Below are 17,468 nucleotides of genomic sequence, written 5' to 3'. Positions count from 1 at the left end.
AGAGTCATTGCTCAGCCCAAGAGCTACTGTGACTATTTCTTTCTTCCCTCCTTTCCTTCCATATTTTTTTTTTTTTTTTTTTTTTTTGCCGCACCACGCAGCATGTGGGATCTTAGTACGCATTGGAAGTATGGAGTCTTAACAACTGGACCACCAAGGAAGTCCTCTGACTGTTTCTTTAATACCCTATTCCATTTCTCCCATGTTACACACTTCATATTTCTGAAGTTGAGATTCAAGTCTTGCCATCAGTGCCAAAGACAGTATCCTCTGAACATCAAGGGTGTTTGTCCACATATTAACTTCACTGAAATTAGGATAGATTCACCAGACTCAATGAAATCCAGCCTGACTTAATGAAAGTGGACATTTTGTGCCACAAGGCCTCCTTCAATGCAATACCTAACCTGAGCTGGTTCAGGAAGCACAGACTTCTCCTTTCTGGTTGTCTTTCTGTTGTTTTGTTTTTTGGCTGCACCACGTGGTATGCAGGATCTTAGTTCCCTGACCAGGCATTGAACCTGTGGCCCCTGCAGTGGAAGCATGGAGTCTTAACCACTGGACTGCCAGGAAACTCCCCAGACTTCTTCTTTCTGAAATTGCTTTCTGAAGCCATGCTTCTTTGGTCCCTGGTACTCAATTCATGTCCTGTCTGTCCTGTTCATTGCGAGGTGACTGGTGATGAGTGAGGGTAGGACCCTTTCCCTTCCTACTGTGAATATAGGCTTCCGATTTGGGTTTTCCCACTGTTAGAAAATGCTTTGTGTTCCATCCTTCCCCTGCAGCCACCAAGCTGCTATGACTTCCAGTCCTTGGTCTGGTATCTTCAACCTCACAGGCATAAAGCAATATCTGAATTACTTCCATCTCCTAGTTTCATTTTCCAGGTGGCTCAGTGGTAAATAATCTGTCTGCCAATGTCCCAAATGCAGGAGACATGAGTTCAGTCCCCGGGTCAGGAAGATCCCCTGGAGAAGGAAATGGCAACCCACTCCGGGATTCTTGCCTAGAGAATCCCATGGACAGAGGAGCCTGGCGGGCCACAGTCCGTTGGGTGGCGAAGGTTTGGATATGACTGAGCATGGACACAGAGACTTAGACTGACCAAAGATGCAGTTTGCAGAAGATTTGTTGTTCTTGTTGCTCTGAGTGAAAGACTCAGAGCCAGGCTCCTCCCAAACTGCATGTTCAGGTCTGCTTGGAAATCTTTCTTTCTTGGTGATGTTCACAGCCTGTAACCCTCCAGGGCTTCCTTCTTCCTTCAGAATAAATGGCAGACTCCTCGCCATCACTTCCCCAGGGCAAGGCCTCCTGGCCCTCACACCCTTTGCTGCCTCCTCCCCTGGACTCCTCCCTTCCACCCTCACTCCAGCCATCCTGGACTTTTTACATCCCTCAAACATGCCAGCCACTGCCTGCTTCAGGTTTTTTGGACGTCTGTTCCTTCTCTTTCTGGAAAACTCTTGTCCAGATGTTAAAAGCACTGCTGTCATCTTCTCTCTCCAGGCCATGGCAGAGACTTGGCTATAATCAGCATTCTTGATGCTGGAAGTGACATCTTCTTTGCACTGGCTAGGAATGTGCCACAGACCCAAGTGTCCTCCCCTTGCATGAATGACGAGATTCTTGCAGGGGACAAGAATCCCCTGAACCTTACAGTTCTAGGTTTAGGTAGAGCCTTCTGAACCTGCCCAGGTTCTGGCCACCTTCATGGAGAACTTCTGTGGCCTGATGCCAACTAGAAGTTTGGCTGGATCTTGGCTGCGTAGCTCAAGGTGCCAAGAGAGGAGGAGCCAAGAAGGTTGTCCTTTGACTCACCAGCCAAGAGCCACAACTCAGCACAGCAGAACTCAGGAGGCTGGTGCCCTCAGCCCTCTTTAGTGGTTGGCATCTACTGATACCAACCACAAAGAACTCAGCAGTCCTAAGGCCGGGTTGCTTAGTACCAGTCAAGACACAGAGCCAAATTTTACTGTGTGGGCAGGGGAGGGAAAGAGGCAGGGGTCCCTGCGGGAGAGAGCTTAGGACATGCTTCTGGGCCAGGTTATCCTGAGGTCCATGCATAAATTTGACTGTGTGGATCACAACAAACTGTGGAAAATTCTTAAAGAGATGGGAATACCAGACCACCTTACCTGCCTCCTGAGAAACCTGTACGCAGGTCAAGAAGCAACAGTTAGAACCAGACATGGAACAATGGACTGGTTCAAAATTGGGAAAGGAGTACATCAAGGCTGTATATTATCACCTTGCTTATTTAACTTATATGCCAAGTACATCATGTGAAATGCCAGGCTGGATGAAGCTCAAACTAGAATCAAGATTGCTGGGGAAAAGTATCAATAGCCTCAGATAATGCAAATTGACACCACCTTAATGACAGAAAATGAAGAGGAACAAAAAAGTCTCTTAATGAAAGTGAAAGAGGAGTGAAAAAGCTGGCTTAAAACTCAACATTCAAAAAACAAAGATCATGACATCCGGTCCCATCATTTCATGGCAAATAGATGTGGAAAGAATGGAAAGAGTGACAGACTTTATTTTCTTGGGCTCCAAAATCACTGGGGAGGGTGATGGCAGCTATGAAATTAGAAGACGCTTGCTCCTTGGAAAAAAAGCTATGACAAACCTAGACAGCTTATTAAAAATGCAGAGACATCACTTTGCTGGCAAAGGTCTGTATAGTCAAAGCTATGATTTTTCCAGTAGTCATGTATGGATGTTGGGAGTTGGATCATAAAGAAGGCTGAGTGCCAAAGAATTGATGCTTTCGAATTTGTGGTACCTGAGAAGACTCTTGGGAGTCCCTTGGACTGCAAGGAGATCAAACCAGTTAATCCTAAAGGAAATCAACCCTGAATATTCATTGAAAGGACTGATGCTGAAGCTAAAGCTCCAATCCTTTGGCCACTTGATGCAAAGAGCAGATTCACTGGAAAGGCCCTGATGCTGGGAAAGATTGAGGGCAAGAGGAGAAGGGGGGGCGACAGAGGATGAGACAGTTGGATGGCATCATCGACTCAATGGACATGAGTTTGAACAAACTTAGGGAGATAGTGAAGGACTGGGAAGCCTGGCGAGCTACAGTCCATGAGGTCGCAAAGAGTCGGACACGACTGAGCGACTGAACAACTTTCTTTCAGATTCCGAGCAACAAGATGGAGACCCTAAAAGCGATCGTTCAGTACAAGCCACCGGTGGACGACCGCAAATGTGAAAATCTGTACTCTGTAAGTCTCAGCAAAGTAGAGGACAGGGCCTTAAAGGGAAGGAGGGCACTGGAAAAGGAAGGGGGGGCGCAATACAAGGGAAGTGGGCGGGGACTTGCAATGGAACTGTGTGGTGACCGCGAGAGGGAGGGCGGAGCCATACAGAGGAAATGAGCTAGGACTCAGAAGTGGGTAGTAGTAGTGGTAGTTTAGTCACTAAGTTGTGTCTGACTCCTTGCAACCCTATGGACTGCAGCCTGCCCGGCTCCTCTGCTCATGGGATTTTTCAGGCAAGAATACTGGAATGGGTTGCCATTTCCTTCTCCAGGGAATCTTCCCAACCCAGGAATCGGACCTGTGTCTCCTGCATTGCAGGCAGATTCTTTACCAACTGAGTTAGGAGGGAAGCCCATGGAAGTGGGTGGGGACTCACCCACCCACTGGGTGGTGGGCAAGGGAGAAGGTGAGCCCTCACAAGGGGAGGCGGTGAGGCTTTTGAGAGAATTTTTTTTGTGCCATGAAGGGTCTGGTTTCCCGGAAGGTGTCTGTTCTGGTAATTTATTTCTGTGTAACAAATCACCCCCAGAATTGGTGGCATAAGACAGTACCAATCATTTTATTATTAGGTGTCTTTTTTTTTTTTTCCAGAGCATTAGTGTAACTGAGGATTTCCTTGGTGGCACAGTGGTAAAGAATATGCCTGCTAATGCAGGAAATGTGGGTTTGATCCCTGGGCGGGGAAGATCCCCTGGCATAGGAAACAGCAACCCACTGCAGCGTTCTTGCCTGGAAAAATCCCATGGACAGAGGATACTGGTGAGCTAAAGTCCATTGGGTCCCAGAGTGGGACAGACTGAGCGCATGCATGCCCACAGACACAAAGTGTAACTGATAAAATACTGCAGCACTGAAAATAAGATGTGTTGGAACTCACAACATTAAGTATTTAGTTTATATTCAAGTCAGAATTTATTATAAATTTACTTTCCTGGCTCTCACAGATGCAAAGTCATCAGTATCTTTATTAAAACTATTAGCTATTTTTAATGTATGAAAATACACATACAAGGGGCGCCCATTTCTGCTATGGCTTGGACCAACAGCCCTATTGGAGCCTGCCATTTTTTTCAAATTTTGATGTTTCCTCCATCACAGATTTGCTTTGTTTTGATATTGACTTTTAAAATATTGCATCGAAATATTATTTATCTTGATTACAAGCTTTTTTGGGGGGGAATTCCCTAAAAAAATTTGCACTCAAAGAGAAGCCCCTGGTTCACAGCCTGGTCCTGACTGCATCTGGGGCTCCTCCAGCACCTTTCTTTCTCTTTTTCTGCTTCTGCGATGTCTTCAGGACCTGTGGGCTTGTTTGGTAGCTCAGATCTCCACAGAGAGTGGTTTTTTATTTGTTTTGTTGTTGTTTTTGCCATGTTGGGCAGCATGTAGGGATCTTCATTCCCTGACCAGGGATGGAAACTGCGCCCCCTGCAGTAGAAGGAAGCTCAGAGTCTTTAACCACTGGACCACTGGGAGTCTCCAGAGAGAATGTTTTGAGGAGAGAAATATCCAGGCAGAAGCTGTCCTGCCTTGAATGTCCTATTCTTGGAAGGAGCACATCGAGGCCAAGCTGCAGACCAGACTCCACCTCTTACTAAGGGAGGGACAGGGCCCCTGAAAACTGTGTGACATCATACATGTCACAGCCTTTTTTTATTTTTTTGCAAATTCACTCTGCCTCAGGGCCTTCTAGAGTCAGAAAATGCTTGAGTGCAAGCAACAGAGGCCCACTTAAGCCAAAGGAGAGGGCTTGGGTCTTGTTTCTAAGGATACAACAAGTTAACTCATAGACGTCAGGGCAGGAGGTCTGTGAGGGACCAGCATAGGCTCCTGTTGTTAATGTTCCTGAGATCAGGCCATCAAACCCATGATCCAAATCAGAAGTACTAACATGTCACAGAATTTATTTGGTTTTCCCTCCACTCAAGTGGGAGGAAAGATGACAGTGATCCTTTCTGGCTGAAACACTCACCAGCTCACGCACCTTTCAGAAAACCTTAGAATATTAAGACCAGGATGATAACCAAGTAAGTAAGACAACTGATCAGAATCACAGGCCTTTCAGAGGTTAAAAGTGACCATCATGGCAACGAGATCTTAAGTCTGGATAAGTTAAACCCTTTTGTTAGAAACAGTATTTGCGGCAGGGTTTCTCAGCCTCATTGGATATTCAAGGTGGATAATTTTTTTCTTTTGAACTTTTAATTTTGTATTAGGACATAGCCAATTAATAATATCATGATAGTCTCAGGTGAACAGTGAAGGGACTCAGCCATACATAAACATGTATCCATTCTCCCCCAAACTCCCCTCCCATCCAGCTGACACATAACACTGAGCAGAGTTCAGGGTGGATAATTTTTCATCACGGGGGCCGTCCTGTGCATTTTAAGGTGTTAAGCAGCAACCCTGGCCTCCCTCCACCTACTACATCCTAGTTGAAACAATCACAAATATCCTCAGACACTGCCTAGGTCCTCTGGCTGGGGGGGAGGGGGGCATGGGTAACACTGCTCCTAGTTGAGGACAGTGATTTATAGGCAACAGTTTTGTGACAGATTAGATATCTACTTCTCTGCCAGGGGGAGTAGAACCTCCCATTTTTAGATTCAGTTTAGGAATACATTCATTAGAACTGAGAGAAAAAGGAAATGCCTGGGAAATTAAAAGGTGAGATTTGAGGGCAGAGGGATGACAGAAGAAGACCATTAACTGGGCAGGTGGTGATGCCTGGAGTTGGACTCGGAACCAATTCCATATTTCCAACAGAGGACTACATTGGACTAGGTTGGTCAAGTGTCTATGTGATCCCATCATTTGTGGCCATGGGAGGATGAGGTCCTGCACCTGCCACTAGGGGAGCATCCTTGGGGGGGGTTGGGGCATTTCTCAGAGAAAGGACAGGGTCCCTCCAAAGGCCTGTGTGCACTGCTCCTCTCATCATCACGCTACCCTGTTAGGGATGCTCTGGTGAAAGGTCCTTTCCTTTTGGATGGGGCCAGCGCTGACCTGTCAAATTGCAGGCAATGCTGGCCATTTCTGGAGGCCATGGAGAGCCCTTTATTTTGCAGACAGGATACTGTCCTCCTCCAGAGCCTCCTCACTGGAGGATCACAGACAGCATTTTTGCAGCTCTCATGTGAAATTTGGTTCATACAGCCCAACAGTTCCTTGTGAGGCATCAAATTCTAAGGTAATTAAGAGCACAGGCTCTGGACTCTTGGGTTAAAATGCTAGCTCCTCTGTTTACCTAGTGTGTGACCCTGGGCAGGTAACTTACTGCCTCTGAGCCTCCACTTCTTCATCTGCCAGAGGGAGATGATGTATGTCTTATTACTAAGGATATCTTTGGCTGCAAGTGATGATAGCCTAACTCCAAATGGCTTAAGCTTCAAAGATCATTTGTTGGCTCATGTAACTACAACCCATGCACAGCTGGAACCAGGAGCTCAGATAACATGCCCAAGGCTCCATTTGGTGGTGAAGTGGTAAAGAACCTGCTTGCCAGTGCAGGAAACATAAGAGACGTGGGTTCAACCCCTGGGTCAGGAAGATCCCCTAGAGAAGGAAATAGCAACCCACTTCAGTATTCATGCCTGGAGAATCCCCATGGACAGAGGAGACTGATGGGCTTTAGTCCATTGGTTGCAAAGAGTCAGACACAACTGAAATGACTTAGTAGGCTCCATTTTGCTCTCCACTAACCTTGTTTCCCTCTAGTCCTGAGATAGTCCAGCAGCTCCTCAGGTTACCTCATGTTCGGATGACTCATTCATGTCCCAGCACTTAGAGCCAAAGCTCTGACCTTCACTGTGATTGGGCCGTCTGAGGTCACATGTCCAGAACCAGTCCAACCACTGTGGCCCAGGCAGATGGGACCTTCTAGCTTAAGCCAATCAGGATGGCCTTCAGTTCCATCAATCTGGTCACTAAGTTTGAGGTGCCGAGTGGAATCTGGAAAGGCAGAGAACAAATGATCCTGAACTCTGCTGTTCTAACCATTTTACACAGTGACCCATTTACTGCTTAGAACAACCCAAAGAGTTGGGCCTTGACATCATCCCCATTTTACCCATGAGGAAACTGAGGCCGAGATGCTTGAATAGCCTGCCAAGGAAGTGGAGGAGAAGCAGGTGTCTCAGGGGCCTCTGTATGAAGTGCCTTTCCTCCTGCTGGGAATCATCCTTCCAGGGCAGCTGGTGGGCCAAGACCTGACTGGGGAAGGGGAACACCTGGTGTGCCAGGGGCCCCCTCACACCCTTGAGCCGCCACTCTCTGCTGGTCTTTTCTTTCCGTAGTGGGATGACTTCCTAGAACTTGGCAGTAGCATTCCTGATGCCCAGCTGGACCAGATCATAAAAAGCCAGAAGGCCAATCAGTGTGCCGTGATCATCTACACTTCCGGGACCACAGGCCAACCCAAGGGGGTGATGCTCAGTCATGACAATGTAAGTGCTGTCTCTGCTGATGGGGTTGGGCTCCGCAGCCTCCAGGGTCTCGTTGCCCTGGGGCAGAGGCCTTCAGACTGTTTTTATTCTTGACCCACAAGAGCACAGTGGTGTTTAGGAGCACAATGGCATGGGAGACCTTGATCTGTGGGTCAGAGAGACTTAAGCCAACACTTCCAAGGTCGGGGCAGCATAGTGCAGGGGTTGAGATCAGGGACTCTGCAGGAGACCTGGCTCTATGATCTTGGGCAACACGTCCAAGATCTCTAAGCCTTGGTTTCCTCATCTGTAAAATGGGTGTGATGTAAAAGTCCCTGCCTCCTGGGTTGTCTGAGCTCAGAACCATGCTTGATAAAATAAGTATGTGAAAGGGCAGTGTAAACACTGAATTTCAGGGGGTAAAGTGGGAGCTGATGTTTTAGTTACTTGAGGAAGGCTCTGTGCTTGGGGGAAATGCATGCATGTCTGAGTGGAGTCCAAAGCTGATGGTAATTTAGGTCACTGGTAGGAAAGAATAGGGGAATCCATGCTAAAAGATCCTATTTATATAAAACCCTAGAAAGGGACTTCCCTGGAGGTCCAGTGGTTAAGAGTCCACCTGCCAATGCAGGGGACACAGTCAGTCCCTGGTCTGGGAAGAGTCCACATGCAGAAGGGCAGCTAAGCCCAAGTGCAGCAAGTACCGAGCCGGCATGCCGTCGAGCCCATGTTTCACAACAAGAGAAGCCTCCGCAATGAGCAGTCCACGCACCACAACGAAGAGCAGTCCCTGCTCGCTGCAATTAGCGAAAGCCCATGTGTAGCAACAAAGACCCAGGGCAGCCATAAATTAATTAAAAAATAAATTAGAAAGTGAATATAATGACCTAACTGTAATTTAAAACTGTAGCTAAATAAAAGATCCTGTTTCTATAAAAGCCTAGAAACGGAATTCCTAGGAGGACCAGTGGTTGGGATCCGTGTGCCACTGCCAAGAGCCCAAGTTCAAACTCTGGTTGGGAAAATAAGCCTGTGTGGTGCAAACCCTAGAAAATGCAAACTTGTCTACAGGAACCAAAAGCAGATGGTGGCTGCTTGGGATGGCAAAAAGGAGGCATGACAAAGGGCGATGGGAACAGGGAACATTCACCATTTCAATGGTGGGGATGGCTGCATGGCTGCATATATAAGTCACTATGCACCAACTTGTACACCTCAAATGCAGGTGGTTCTCTGTATGTCGATTACACCTTGATAAAGCTGTTGTTTGTTTTTTTTTAAAGAACAAGAAAGACAGTGATGGTTCATTTCTGTTACATGCCCGTGATATGCCAGGGTCCATCCCGAGAGTTTTACACTTTGTAAATCCTCTCGGTGATTCTATGATTCTATCTGTTCCTATCAGGTGGCCGCTGTTTCTACAGATGAGAAAACTGAAGCCCAGAGATGTTAAAATGCTGGGTCCAGGTCACACAGCAAGCAGCATGGCAGAGCCAGGATCTGAACTTGGGCAGGCTGGTGTCACGGTCCACATTTTCAGCTACGCTGTTGATCTATGTGGCTAAGGTGTAAAGATTATTAAAGATGAGATCACTATAAATATGCTGAAGCCAGCTGAAGAACAGTATGCAGAGCAAGGCGGTTTTTGTCAAAAATTGAAAAAGGTAGAGACTGATGTACACGCCTGTAAGCTTTAAAAGCAGAAAAGTGTCTGGTAGGACATACACCCAACACGTACACTCCCCTTTGTGAGTCAGAAAGACTGCTAGTTTTACAATGAAGCATTTCTTACTTTTAAAAAAAAAAAAAAATATATATATATATATATATATATATATATATATATCTTTATTTGGCTGCACCAGGTCTTAGCTGCAGCATGTCAGATCTAGTTCCCCAACCAGGGACTGAACCTGGGCCCCCTACACTGTGAGCACAGAGTCTTAACCCCTGGACTAGCAGGGAAGTCCCAGCGTTTCTACTTTATAATAGCTTTTTGCACCAATCCAGCTTCAGAGTTGGCAGTACACACTGGCCTTTGCTCTGGCTGTTCCCTCTGCATGGAATTCTTTTTCCTAGAGACCAATTTGACTTCCTCTTTCACCTCCTGGGGGTCCCTGCTCAAATGTTACCGCCTCCGTGAAGTCCTCCCTGACTTTCACGTTCAAAACAGCAAATAAAAATAAACCACTCCATCAGTCCCTGATCCCCTCTGGCTACTGTTTTCCGTGCACTGACATATTATATACAGTCACGTGTTTATCGTGAACATCAGCTCCTTGAGAGCAGCAGTAGTCTGTTGGGTTCACTGCTGTGTCTCCAGTGCTTGGCATACAGGAGGATTCAATCCATTTTGTGGACTGAAATGAATGAAGAGGGTCTGAGGAAGCCCCCACCCTACCCTGGTCAGTGTTCATACTCCTAGTGGCTTCATGTCTGCTGAGATCATCTCCTTGAAGACAATTGATGAACGCTGAGCTCTTGGAGCAAGTATGCCTAGATTTTCATCCTGGCTCCCCCATTTGCTAGCTGTGTGACCTGAGAAAACTCCCTTAACTTCTCTGGGCTTCAGTTTGCCCACCTGTGAAATGGAGACAAGAACAGTTGATGCCTCTTAGAGTTGTTGTGAAGGTTAAATTATGTCCCATACTGTGTCAGTTAGCTACTGCTGTGTAACAAACCACTCTAGAACTGAGTGACTTGAAACACCAACAGTGCGTTATTTCTGGGTCTCAGATTTGGACCAGGGCTCAGCAGTGTCTTTTCTGCCCCACAGAGTGTCAGCTGGGGTTACTCAGCTGGTGCCCAGGCTGGGTTAACAGGTCCAAAAGGAGCTTCACTCACATGTCTCCTGGGGCTTGGGTTTCTCTGTGGCATGGAGGTAGTGAGGTGGTTGAATTTCTCAATGTGGTGCTGGCTCCCTCGAGGGCAAGCACACACTATGTAAAGGCACAGGCTGATGTCTATTAGGGCTCAGTGCCAAAAGTTCACATGGTGCCCCACTCTGCAGGTCAAAACCAGCCACTGTACCAGCCCTGTGAGGGGAAAGGAAAACAGACTCTAGCTCTGAATGGAGGGTGTGGCAGAGAATTTGCTGCTATCTTTAACCTACACATGGGCTTCCTCGGGTGGCTCAGACAGTAAAGAATCTGCCTGAAATACAGGAGACCCAGGTTCAATCCCTGGGTTGGGAGAATCCCTTGGAGAAGGAACTAGCTACCCTCTCCAGTATTCTTGCCTGGAGAATTCCATAGACAGAGAAGCCTGGAGGGCTACAGCCCATGGGGTCGCAAAGAGTCAGACATGACTGAGCAGCTAGCACTTCACTTAACCTACACACAGATATAAATGCTCAGAGTGATACCTGGCACACAGCCTCATCAGTGTCCCTTATCGTGACTTTTAATGCATTATTGACTGGAGACATTTTAATACATCTTTTGTTGTCCATTATTGACTGGAGACATATCAGTACATTTTTAGACACTGATACAATTAACATCAATTGTGGAGTTGTTAGAGCTTAAAGCTGATCAAAGTTTCATTAGACAACTTACAACTGTCATTATCATTCATGTTTTTCTCTGATAGGTTTTTGTTCCAACTTTGTGTATGTGATAAGTGCTAATTTATTACCGTAAAATCTTCAAAGATGACACATGGTGAAATTTTATGCAAAGATGAATTTTTCAGTGAATTTTATGGGAATACTTTCTCTGATTGTCTGAGCAATGTACATACAAGTGTCTCAGAATATGACAGTTCTTCAGAACATAGTTCTGATTCAGACAATACGAATGTAGACCAACAAGAAGACAAAAAAACCTTAGTGATTGATTCTGATATGGAAAGTGAAACTCATGATGCTAGAGAAGACTTTATAAGTGTGTCAAGTGTAAACTGCTGAATGTAATGACCTGCAAAACAGTGTTAGTGAAATCACAGAATTGATTTTTGGCCAGCCAAAATGAAAACTCGAGCTGCAGGCATTCGTTTCTGCAAGAATCCTCCAGTCACTAATGAGTTAAAATCATCATAATCGTCATCATTTTTATAGCAAGAAGTCAAAGCTAGTCCCAGGTTCTCAACATATGTCCACAATTCAAAGTTTCTCCCATTTTATAGAATACTAGGCCATGCTGAGAAACAGACATAACCCCTCACAGAAACACCATGAGGTAAGATGTGTCATTAACCCCTTTCACAGATGGGGAAACAGGCTCAGAGAGGGGACATGACTCGAGCAAGGTCAGAGAGCAAAGAGTGAGCTTGAGCTAGGTTCTGAACCCACGGGTGTTTGAATTACTTTAATCACAGTCTGCATGCACCTCAACAAATAGGTGCTGGATTCCTTGGGACTCTGGAAGCGACAGTGCTTATGGTGGCAGAAGGAAAATCCCTCCATCCTGAGACCCAGAGAAAGACAAGGGATGAATCTTGAGGGCTCACTACAGGCGAAGGGTTTTACATGTTTCCTTGATCTTAAATGTCCCTTCTCAACAAAAATTCACTGGGCATCTACTATGTGCTTGGTAAATGGCTTTGGACAGAACAGACCCAATCATGGCCCCCAGGAAGACAGGCAGGGAACGAATAAATAAAACCACTGAGATTGTGGCAAGTAGTACTTAGAGGATTAGACAGATGTTGGAAGCTTCGGTTTGGGGGTGAGACAGCTTCTCTAAGAGGTGAAATTTAACTAGCAATTCAGCATCCAAGGAGTTATTAATAGTTGTGGAGACAGTTGTAGGAAGCAGATACCAGGCAGTGGGAATGGCCAGTGCAAAGGCCCTGAGGCAGGACCTTGCCTGACCTGTTGGAATAACAGTGCAGAGGCCCATGTGACTGGATTAATGACCAGTTTATGATACCAGTAAGAAGTATAGATTGCTAAATTATAGATATGCTAAAACTTTACATCAAAGTATGCATTGGAGAAAGAAAAACATTCATAGGGTTATAAAGCAACTAGACTCCAATAAAACTTTTAAAATTTTTAAATAAAAACATTAATATACTAATTGTTGGGGTGTTTATTCCATGGGATTAAGGGTGGTCTTTTTGTTTTTTAACAAATTGAACACATTAACAAATTGAAAGATAAAAACACATTAAAAATTGAAAGATAAAAACCATATGATTATCTCAATAGATGCAGAAAGAGCCTTTGACAAAATTCAACATCCATTTATGATTAAAACTCTCCAGAAGGCAGGAATAGAAGGAACACACCTCAACATAATAAAAGCTATATATGACAAACCCACAGCAAGCATTACCCTCAATGGTGAGAAATTGAAAGCATTTCCCCTAAAATCAGGAACAAGACAAGGGTGCCCACTCTCACCACTACTATTCAACATAGTTTTGGAAGTTTTGGCCACAGCAATCAGAGCAGAAAAAGAAGTAAAAGGAATCCAGATAGGAAAAGAAGAAGTGAAACTCTCGCTGTTTGTAGATGACATGATCCTCTACATAGAAAACCTTAAAGACTCTACCAGAAAATTACTAGAGCTAATCAACGAATATAGTAAAGTTGCAGGACATAAAATTAACACACAGAAATCCCTTGCATTCCTATACACTAACAATGAGAAAACAGAGAAATTAAGGAAACAATACCATTCACCACTGCAACAAAAAGAATAAAATACTTAGAAGTATATCTACCTAAAGAAACAAAAGACCTATATATAGAAAACTATAAAACACTGATGAAAGAAATCAAAGAGGACACAAACAGATGGAGAAATATACCATGTTCATGGATTGGAAGAATCAACATTGTAAAAATGACTATACTACCCAAAGCAATCTATAGATTCAATGCAATCCCTATCAAGCTACCAACGGTATTTTTCACAGAACTAAAATAATTTCACAATTTGTATGGAAATACAAAAAACCTCGAATAGCCAAAGTAATCTTGAGAAAGAAGAATGGAACTGGAGGAATCAACCTGCCTGACTTCAGACTATACTACAAAGCCACAGTCATCAAGACAGTATGGTACTGGCACAAAGGCAGAAATATAGATCAATGGAACAGAAAAGAAAGCCCAGAGATAAATCCACGAACCTATGGACACCTTATCTTCGACAAAGGAGGCAAGAATATACAATGGAAAAAAGACAACCTCTTTAACAAGTGGTGCTGGGAAAACTGGTCAACCACTTGTAAAAGAATGAAACTAGAAGACTTTCTAACACCATACACAAAAATAAACTCAAAATGGATTAAAGATCTAAATGTAAGACCAGAAACTATAAAACTCCTAGAGGAGAACATAGGCAAAACACTCTCTGACATAAATCACAGCAGGATCCTCTATGACTCACCTCTCAGAATATTGGGAATAAAAGCAAAAATAAACAAATGGGACCTAATGAAACTTAAAGGCTTTTGCACAGCAAAGGAAACTATAAGCAAGGTGAAAAGACAGCCCTCAGATTGGGAGAAAATAATAGCAAACAAAGCAACAGACAAAGGATTAATCTCAAAAATATACAAGCAACTCCTGCAGCTCAATTCCAGAAAAATAAATGACCCAATCAAAAAATGGGCCAAAGAACTAAACAGACATTTCTCCAAAGAAGACATACAGATGGCTAACAAACACATGAAAAGATGCTCAACATCACTCATTATCAGAGAAATGCAAATCAAAACCACAATGAGGTATCATTACATGCCAGTCAGGATGGCTGCTATCCAAAAGTCTACAAGCAATAAATGCTGGAGAGGGTGTGGAGAAAAGGGAACCCTCTTACACTGCTGGTGGGAATGCAAACTAGGACAGCCGCTATGGAGAACAGTGTGGAGATTTCTTAAAAAATTGGAAATAGAACTGCCACATGACCCAGCAATCCCACTTCAGGGCATACATACCGAGGAAACCAGATCTGAAAGAGACACGTGCACCCCAATGTTCATCACAGCACTGTTTATAATTGCCAGGACATGGAAGCAACCTAGATGCCCATCAGCAGACAAATGGATAAGGAAGTGGTACATATACACCATGGAATATTACTCAGCCATTAAAAAGAATTCAATTGAATCAGTTCTAATGAGATGGATGAAACAGGAGCCCATCATACAGAGTGAAGTAAGCCAGAAAGATAAAGACCAATACAGTATACTAACACATATATATGGAATTTAGAAAGATGGTAACAATAACCCTATATGCAAAACAGAAAAAGAGACACAGATGTACAGAACAGAATTTTGGACTCTGTGGGAGAAGGCGAGGGTGGGATGTTTCGAGAGAACAGCATTGAAACATGTATATTATCTAGGGTGAAACAGATCACCAGCCCAGGCTGGATGCATGAGACAAGTGCTTGGGCCTGGTGCACTGGGAAGACCCAGAGGAATCGGGTGGAGAGGGAGGTGGGAGGGGGGATCAGGATGGGGAATACATGTAAATCCATGGCTGATTCATGTCAATGTATGACAGAAACCACTACAATATTGTAAAGTAATTCGCCTCCAACTAATAAAAATAAACGGAAAAATTTTTTTTTTAATTTTTAAAGAAAAACATTAATACACTAATTGTTGGAGTGTTTATTCCATGGGATTAAGGGTGGTCTTTTTGTTTTTTGGACAGTGTTAGTTTCTTAATTTTATGTTGGCACAAGGAAATTCTGTGCCCATTTTACAGATGAGCAAATAGAGGTTGCAAGGGATTTTAAGCAAATAGCCCAGGGTCACTCAGCTAGTAAATGGTGGAGTCAGGATTTCTTTTGTGTGTGTGGCTGTGTTGGGTCTTAGTCATGGCATGTGGGATCTTTCACTGTGGCAAGCAGGCTCAGCAGTTGTGGTGCACGGGCTTAGCTGTCCTGCGACATGTGGGCTCCTAGTTCCCTGACCAGGGATTGAACCTGATCTTCCACATTATAAAGTGGATTCTTAACCACTGGACCACCAGGGAAGCCCCTAGAGTCAAGATTGCTTCTGAGACACTTAGTGAGTTCTTCAGATTTTCTGACATCCTGACTCTAGGGTCTCCTTTTGGATCCTGGGGTGTCTGGTAATCCCCCAAAGCTGCCCACTGTAGTTTACAGTTCCTCCCAGCCTCAGGCAAGTTAGTGAACTTCTCTGTGCCTCTGGTTTCTCATCTCAACGATGGGGGAGAATCACAGTTATCAACCCCAGTGTTAAGATGACTAAACGACTCAATGTTTGTAAAGAACAGGAGCAGTGCCTAGCGTTTAGGAGGTGCCTTGCGTTTGTTAAAGAACTGCATTTAAACAGCTCTCAGGTGAGGAGGAGGAAGTATGTCGGATCTCACTGGATCCTAAGTTCAGCTTGTGTTCTAGATCACGTGGACGGCGGGGTCAGTGGCGAGGGTCTACAACCTGGCTTATGCCCCCGAAAAGCAGGAGGTGGTGGTCAGCTACCTTCCCCTCAGCCACATTGCAGCTCAGATGATGGACGTCTGGGTGCCCATAAAGGTCGGGGCTTTCATCTACTTTGCTGAACCAGACGCTCTCAAGGTATCAAGGTTGAGGGCAGCCCAGATGGGTGGATGGCTCCATCAGGGCCCAGATCTGGGGGTGTGGGGTCAAGGTTAAGGGCAGCTTGGAAGGGTGGATAGCTCCATCAAGGCCCAGATCTGGTAGGGTGAGAGGTTCCTTCTCTGTCCTCAGCTAATGCTCCCCTTTAGCAGCATGTGAATCAGTTAACCACCTTCTTTTTGTTTTTGTCTTTATCCAAGTCATGGCGTCCATGGTTTTGCAGACTGTATACTGAACTACCTAAGACTAAAATGTCAATGGTACTAAAGGCAGAATTTGTGTGTGTGTGTGTGTGTGTGTAGCGTATTTTTTTTCTTTAATTCAGTATTCCCAGCTCCAAAACCCTCCATAAACCAAACATTTTTGGCAGTTAAATCTGACCTGAACTGATGTGAAGCTATTTGAGTCTTCATCTTTACCCCACTTACTGGGAATGTGCATATCTTCAGAAATATCAGTGGGCTTCTCCAGTGGCGCAGCGGTAAACAGTCTGCCTGCAGTGCAGGAGGCCCAGTAGATGGGGCTTTGATCCCTGGGCTCAGGAAGATCCCCTGGAGAAGGAATGGTAACCCACTCCAGCATTCTTGCCTGGAGAATCCCACAAACAGAGGAGCCTCGTGGGCCATGGTCCATTTGGTTGCAAAGAGTCAAACATGACTGAAGCAACTTAGCACTAGGTACAAAGCTGTTTTAACTTGTTTTTGGCTTCAGCGCACAGGATCTTAGTTCCCTGACCAGGGATCAAACTCGTGCCCTCTGCAATGGGAGCACGGAGTCTTAACCACAGGACTGCCAGGGAATTCCCTGTCTTAACATTTTAAGCAACTGCCAGAGTGTTTTCAAAGAGGCTGTGCCATTTTACATTCCCACCAGAAGTGTATGAGAGGTCCAGATCCTCACCAACACTTGTTCTTACTGTTTTTGTTTTTACTATTATTGCCATCCTAGCAGATGTGAAGTGGTCTCTCTCCTATTAATTTGCATTTCTCAAATGATTAATGATGTTGAGCCACTTTTCTTGTGCTTATTAGCCATCTGTGTATCTTCTTCGGAAAAATCTCTTGTTCACAGTTTTGCCTGTGTAAAAATTGAGTTGTACATCATCTTGTTGAATGTTGTGTTCTTCATAAAAATTGTTTATCAAATATAGGTTTTGCGAATACTTGCTCCCAGTTCTGTGGCTTGTCTTCTCATTTTCTTACTAGTATCTTTTGAAAACAGAAAATGTTCACCTCTAAAGAGTGTTAACT

At 44.7% G+C, this 17,468-nt stretch overlaps 1 protein-coding gene across 7 annotated transcripts in view; it reads left to right on the top strand.

The window, feature by feature from the left end:
- ACSBG2 (acyl-CoA synthetase bubblegum family member 2) overlaps window positions 1-17,468 on the top strand; it is a 52,132-nt gene that overhangs the window by 11,273 nt on the left and 23,391 nt on the right. For all 7 annotated transcript variants that reach the window (XR_011486725.1, XR_011486726.1, XR_011486727.1 and 4 more), the window contains 3 exons: window positions 3,144-3,230; window positions 7,565-7,714; window positions 16,021-16,197. Coding sequence is in view for 2 of the 7 variants with exons in the window: in XM_070464859.1 (XP_070320960.1) it covers window positions 3,144-3,230; window positions 7,565-7,714; window positions 16,021-16,197 (414 nt within the window). In the remaining 5 variants the exon portion in view is untranslated. The remainder of the gene's footprint in view (window positions 1-3,143; window positions 3,231-7,564; window positions 7,715-16,020; window positions 16,198-17,468) is intronic.

This window comes from Odocoileus virginianus, chromosome 3, assembly GCF_023699985.2.
Source record: "Odocoileus virginianus isolate 20LAN1187 ecotype Illinois chromosome 3, Ovbor_1.2, whole genome shotgun sequence".
NCBI lineage: Eukaryota > Metazoa > Chordata > Mammalia > Artiodactyla > Cervidae > Odocoileus > Odocoileus virginianus.
Note: the sequence above shows the minus strand (reverse complement) of the source record. Positions and strands in the feature narration are given on the sequence as shown.